Source organism: Alosa alosa, chromosome 9, assembly GCF_017589495.1.
Source record: "Alosa alosa isolate M-15738 ecotype Scorff River chromosome 9, AALO_Geno_1.1, whole genome shotgun sequence".
In the NCBI taxonomy this organism is placed as follows: domain Eukaryota; kingdom Metazoa; phylum Chordata; class Actinopteri; order Clupeiformes; family Clupeidae; genus Alosa; species Alosa alosa.
In genome coordinates this window covers 30,645,663-30,652,814 of record NC_063197.1, presented here as the reverse complement: position 1 = coordinate 30,652,814, position 7,152 = coordinate 30,645,663, and the positions used below count along the sequence as shown (strand labels likewise).

General features: G+C 45.0%; 1 protein-coding gene across 3 annotated transcripts in view; it reads right to left on the bottom strand.

The window, feature by feature from the left end:
• Positions 1-5,440, bottom strand: part of pex5la (peroxisomal biogenesis factor 5-like a) — a 96,887-nt gene extending 91,447 nt beyond the window's left edge. For all 3 annotated transcript variants that reach the window (XM_048251653.1, XM_048251654.1, XM_048251652.1), the window contains exon 1: positions 5,000-5,440. In XM_048251653.1, coding sequence (XP_048107610.1) covers positions 5,000-5,020 — 21 coding nt within the window. In that variant the 5' untranslated portion in view covers positions 5,021-5,440. The remainder of the gene's footprint in view (positions 1-4,999) is intronic.
• Between the last annotated feature and the right edge of the window lie 1,712 nt (positions 5,441-7,152).

Sequence of the window (7,152 nt, the reverse complement as noted above, 5' to 3'; positions counted from 1 at the left end):
CTGTGTGTGTGTGTGTCTGTGTGTGTGTGTGTGTGTGTGTGTGTGTGTGTGTGTGTGTGTGTAAAAGATCTGAGGGCAATCGCCTTACCTGCTCCAACCACTCAGACAAATATGGAGACAACACAATGGACATTATAGAGTGTTTGTGTGTGTGTGTGTGTGTGTGTGTGTGTGTGTATTCCGCTGTAACTCTCCTGACCCCCTTCCTTTCTTTGATAAGAGCCTTGGGAGGCAGTTACCGTGGGGACAGGTTCAATCAGTTACCGTGGGGACAGGTTCATTCAGTTACCGTGGGGACAGGCTCATCATCCAGAGGAAGTTGTATAGAAGTTAGGAGCTCAGTGTGATGGTTCAGTGGTCTGCTCTTCACATGGGGCTAATGTTGACCAAAATAACACACACGCAGACACATACACACACACACACACACACACACACACACACACACACACACACACACACTGTTTTATGTATCTATGAAATGAGCACTCAGAGAGACCAGAAGGACCAACACAGCAATGGTCTTCGGCTCTGATCTGGCTCTGATCTGGCCTTGGTCCGGTTCTGATCTGAGCCCTGCGGCAGTTACTCACAGGTGATATGACAGACACATACGCACACTCACACACACACACACACACACACACACACACACACACACACACACACACGCACACACACACACACACACACTTTCACTCACACACATACATTCAGGGCCTCTCCTGCTGCAACAGAAAGTCATCAGCAACGTACAGTATGGAGACACACGCAGACACACACTCTTGCAAACAGATATGAAGACACACACAGACACACACTCTTTTAAAGCACAACATGGACCAGAACCAAAATACTATGCAAATATTTTAACCCTTTAAGAAGGTCTCTGTCTACTGCTTGACCATTTATTACTCCAGCTGAGGGTGCTCGGGCCTGCCATTGGAACTTGCGACTATATGTTATCATTTTATCCCTTGCAAACTGGGTTGTTTACAGCTTCCATAGATTTATCTAAGTTGGTAGATTAATTGTTTATTTTATTTGCGTTTAAGTGCATTGTGGTTGACTGACCTGCTCCTGCCCAGGCTCGAACCTGCAACCGCAGCAACTTAGATTGGAAGGTTGGCTTAGTGTTAATTTTGTCACCTATTTTTAATTTAGTCTTAGTCTTGTGATGAAATGTCCTTTTTAGTCTTTGTCATATTTAGTCATTCAAATATCATTTTTGTTAGTCAAGTTTTAGTCGACTAAAAGTCTCGCCATTTTAGTCTAGTTTTAGTCAAAAGAAAACTAAAGGTATCTTAGTCTTAGTCAGTTTTAGTCAACACATTTTAGTCTTTTTTTTTATAACAAATTATTTCTGATTACCATTTGAGTCAAATAGTGTTTCACACTTCTCAATTTTCCAACAATATTATGTGTCCACAGGGCTACTTTCGTCTGTTATAATTACTCATTCTGATTTTTTGTCAGTCAGTATGTTTACATGCACAGGTAAGTCGAGCTACAGTTATAGCTTCGGCTGGGATTTGACCATAGACAGTAAAGATTTGACTGGACCACTGTCATATTAAGTAGACCAGTGTTTCTCAAAGTGTGGTCCGGGAACTGGTGGTCCATAAAGCTATCCCAAGTGGTCCCATGAGCAGGCGATGGTAAAATATAATATAGATGAGTTGTTTGCAATATTGAACCAACTTGTATGTAAAAACAGTTCTGCAACACTGTCTATGTAAGATATGCCAGTTTAAATCATACAGTATGAATCCACACAATAAGCAAAGTGCAAAGACAATAAGCAAGGTGGTTCAGTGAGTAGGCCTATAGTGTAGACTAATTATAGGCTACTGTTGAAGTAGGTCTAATCTTTTTTTTTTTTTTTTTTTTTAGCTAGGGTGGTCCTGAAACTGAAAAAGTTTGAGAAACACTGTTGTAGACCAAAGTATTAATGTTTTACTCCGCCTCGCTAGATGGCGATATGCGCCCAAACACAACATATTCCCCAAACAGACTCTCCATCTTAGCCATAGCTAACTTGCTAGCGAACTTTCCATATTAGCTTACTTGCTAGCAAACTTTGCATCATCAGTCTAAGTTAAATAGTTGTTAAATAGTTGACATTACATGATGAACATTTTCGTATGGACATTCTGGGGGATGTTAATTTGTATGAGAGAAGCTTCAACTTCTGGGTATGTAGCATTGTGGCATAAAGCTTAGGTAGTTAGCTTGCTAACTCTGGCAGAAATCTCCAGTGTTCTTGTTCCATGTAGTTTCGTGTTGCAGCCACAGTGTTGCAGCAACAGCACGTAGACTAGCCTACAGGAAAGCTGTTGCATTATGAGCGTAACAGCTAGATATTCTGTCTTCTCATTTTGTAGACGAAAATGAAGAGATTTTATCTTAGTTTTTTATTTCATGCAAAACATTTTAGTCTCATCTTTTTTTCGTCAACAATAATGCATCTTAAGATAGTCTTAGTCAGTGTTTCAGGACATTACTGCCGTCTCATCATCGTCTCGTCTTAGTCATGAAAAAAAAGGTCGTTGACGAACATATTTCCTCTTGTCTCGTCTGACGAAATTAACACTAGGTTGGCTATAAAATATATTATTATTATTAATATTATTATTATTATTTATTATTATTATTATTATTATTATTATTATTGTTGATGTTGTTGTTGTTTGGATGTGGAGCATAGAAGCAGAGAGAGTAGGAAGCAGCAGTGGTTGCCATGGAGAAACATATCAACTCAAATGCTTCCTCTGATGTCTGGGCAAAAGCCTCTGATGCACAGATGAAACATCTGCTTTACTTTGTGTGTGTGTGTCTGGGGGTGGGGTGGGTGGGGGGGGGGGGTGTCTGTTTCTGTGTCTCTAAATGTGTATGTGTGTGTGTGTGTGTGTGTGTGTGCGTGCACACATGTGTGTATGTGTGTATCTGTCACTGTCCCTGACATGTGATAGCTTTATCCCATCTGGTGTGTGTGTGTAAGAGAGATAGATAGAAGGCATCTCTGATTGCTGTAGTTACTGGAGTAACATAATGCATGAGGATTGGATAACCTCAAAAAGCAGCACTTAACACAAGCCTGATCTGCCTGGAACTGAACTAAACCCAACCTTGATCCGACTGGACCCTTAACACAACCCTGATCCACCTGGTCCTGAACTAAACAACAGCATTCTTCTCCAGCTGTTATGTGAGGTCAGATGTACACCTCCAGTATACCTCCATCCTGTGTGTGTGTGTGTGTGTGTGTGGGTGTGAAGGCAGTCTCATGCTCCCCTGTCTCCTACTACTGGCTGGTTAAGAGCACAGGGCATTCCTGTACACAAGAACAATGCTGTGCTTCTCTGCAGTTGTATGCTCTCTCTCTCTCTCTCTCTCTCACACACACACACACACACACACACACACACACACACACACACACACATTCACACACACACATACACACACACATACACACTCACACACATACACACACACACACACATACTGTACACCACCCGGAGATATATATGAGGAATTATTACATGCTGCAAGGATTTCCCTTCACTAAGGTGATATTAAAATGCACTGGCTGAAATAAGATTACCCTCATGATAAGTCATCCTCTCCGTTACTACCGAGTCCGTTTCACAGCACTTGTGCCGCTGAGGCAGTGCATTCACAGAAAACAATGAAAATAAATTCAAACTTGTTCTTCCTGTGGGACACTGTGCGCCATTCATCACTTTTAAAATACACTTGTGCAATTAATTTATATGTTTCTAGTGCGTTTTAACCTCTTCTATATTTCAAGTAATCAAGTGATTTACAACAGAGGAATCATCACACACCCTTGCATGCGCGCAATCCTGCTTCCCAAAGGAGCGTCAGCCTGTATACGGTCGAGGATCTGGCACGGGAGCTGCTCTGTCTCTGTCCAGTTCGGTAGGTTTTGCACACAATGAGGCAGGAGGCTTCGGCTCTCCTTCATGAAATATTTAACTTCAGTCGTAGCCGGCATGTCGGCAGCTGGCGCGATTACATAATGAAAGAAACTCTGGCATTGGGACGTTAAAGCAAATATGTACACATTATTATTCACTATTGGGATTCTACAGATTATGTGTACATCAGTCCAAAACTGGAAGTAATATAGCTCATCTTCTGGACCACATAGACATACTCTTGGTCATATCAGAATCATACCATTATCTTCATTATCATACCATATGACATGAAACATGATGCTCGCCCTGGAGGCCACAAAACACACCTGAACACCACGTTGCTTTGGCTGGGTCTTTTTATTTCAGTGTGTTATGAACTCATTTAATTTGGATAATTTTCTTAATCCCGTTTTCCGACCGGAGACCTTGACCTTGGAAGGTAGTTTGAGTTTAAAATAGAATCAAATAATTGACTGACCCACAATCGGAATTGTGTGACGAGTGTCTGCTCTTGCTCCGGAGTTCGCTGCACTTTGGTTTCGAGACAGAGGCGCGAGGACAGGTGAAGCGGGCAGCACGAGCTCAGCAGTTCCACGTAGACTTGCCTGATCAGACTTTCTCTGAACTGCACAGGTATGGCTAATAGACTTCCAAATAACTATCACTACTATCACTAAAATCAACTAAACTACTTGTCATTAAATTACACCTCCCATAGTAGATTTCCCCGGTATATAGAAAACATCTGGCCGAGGAATGATGGACAGTCTCGTCCCTTCGGCAGCCTCCGACAGAAGCCCTGACTGGCTTTTGGCGTTGTTTGAAAACAATAGAACGTCGCTCTGCTCTCGGTCTCACGAGGATGGGACCCGCGCAGCCCATCCGGATGGGCCGGTAGTTGTGTAAACAAACGCCTATGGTGGATAGTGTCGTTTCTCATCAAGATTTGTATAGTCTAAAAATGACACTTTTAAAAGAGTCAAATGCCGCTTATTTACAAAGAACATATTGATGTGGTATTTGCAAAAGACCGTAGGAGAATTGAGCCTTACCTGCGAATGGCCCTGGTACATATTGAGCTGGAGTCGGATCGCTGACGTCCGGTGGTCGTAGTGTGTTAGTGGAACTCTTGCGATGAGTCTCGTGCTGTTCCAGGGGTGCTCATATGTGCAAAGTGTTCAGGACCTGCTCAGAGAAAACGGTAGGGCGTTTGTTTGCGGAGTGAGAAGTGTAGCGGAGCTAGCGGGCGTGTGAGGAAGTGGAGCTGTCCTCCCCCCGGTGCTGAAACCAGGAGTTCCGATTTCCCTCGCCAGCGGCTTGCGGGAGTGAGCAAAGGAGCCGCAAGCCCAGGCTCGTTATAAGGAGTACTGAAATCCTTTTGTGACTGCCTCGAGTCTCAGCGCGCTCTTGCGTGACAGCTGTCAGACTTGTCGTTCTGAGACGCACCAGACGCCCGAATCAGCTGTAAGCAAAAGAATTTGACCCGCCGCTGCTAGTGCATGCAGTTGTTGTAATGCTTCCAGAGTTCGTTCTCTTCTTTGATCGCGCGCCTCTCCTGTCTAACCCAGCCCTCCTGCTCTCGTGCGCCGCGGGGCCGCCTCCTTCATTCACGTGCTCGCGCAACCAAAGGAGGCACGAAGTTAACACGCGAAGCTATGGGGTCGTGTGTCCAACCATGTCAACGCTCCAGTTCGAGAGAAAGAATAATTACCGACACAATGCTTGTTGCAAAACCGGCTGTGATTGGTGCTGGAGGCGGCTCTGATGTTTAAATGAAGGGCTAAACAAAACGCGCATAATCATTTGACGACACCTCCGACCCCACTTACAACAACAGAAAGCCTGCTGTCTGCGCGGAAAGCACTTTTCTTTGAATATGTTACATAAGGGAATGTTCCCTTGAAGGTAAAGCAGATGACATAACGAGCCCAGTTTAAAAAGCGATCGAACTCAGGCGGCAAAACAACTGGCCTCATTAAGACGCGCGCCAGGAACGCTTGCTAATGGTGTGAGACGCGTGCGGGAGAGATAATGAGTCTTACATAAATGACCACTTCCAGCACCCGTTCGCAACGCTCGCATGAACTTTTATGGGACTGCTGCCAGAAGGCGTCCATTCCTGGATCAGGGCCGTTAGATGCGCCATACCTGTCAAAAGTACACATACAAGGCAGAGAAGAGCCGTTCAGAGACAGTGGGGCTTTGACTATATAGCTGTTCTTTAAACACCTCCTGGAGAAATAGGTCAAATCTAAAGGCTATCAGATATCAAATCGCAGCTACATGCAGGTATTGTCAGAGATGTGCGTGTGTGTGTGTGTGTGTGTGTGTCTCTGTCTATCTGTCTGTCTCTGTGTGTGTGTGTGTGTGTGTGTGTGTGTGTGTGTGTGTGTGTGTGTTGGAGTCGGTGTTGATGTAGCAGTTCATGCAGTGGGTTCACACTCACCAGAGGCCTTTCACACACTCACCTGAAGCGTCTCACACACTCGCCTGGCTGGCTTGACATGGGTCCTGAGTCAGAGTGCAACACACACACACACACACACACACACACACACACACACACACACACACTGATCTGAGGCAGATCACACACATTTCTGAGCCTAACACAGAGGCAGGTGCAGCAGCAGGGCAGATAGAGGAAGATGAGGCTGGGCTCTCCCCCCTCCTCTCCTCTCCTCCCCCTCTCTACTCTTCACCTCCTCTTCTCTCTTCCCCCTCTCTACTCTTCACCTTTCTGTACCTCTCCTCTCCTCCCCCTCTCTACTCTTCACCTCCTCTTCTCTCTTCCCCCTCTCTACTCTTCACCTTTCTGTACCTCTCCTCTCCTCCCCCTCTCTACTCTTCACCTCCTCTTCTCTCTTCCCCCTCTCTACTCTTCACCTTTCTGTACCTCTCCTCGCTCTCCCCCTCTCTACTCTTCACCTCCTCTCCTCTCTCTCCCCCTCTCCCTACTCTTCACCTCCTCTCCTCTCTTCTCATTCAATCCTTTCTTCCTCCATTGTTCTCTCCTTTCTATTCCTCTCCTCCTCCTCATTACCCCTCTTTCTATTCCTCCTCTCCTCCTTCCCTCTCTTCTCTACTCATCCTCTCTATTCCTCTCTTCCCCTTCTCCTCTCTGTCCCTCTCCTCCTTTTCTCTTCTCCTCTTATCTACTCATCTTCTCCTTTAATCCTCTTCAACTCCTCCATTCTCCTCTCTT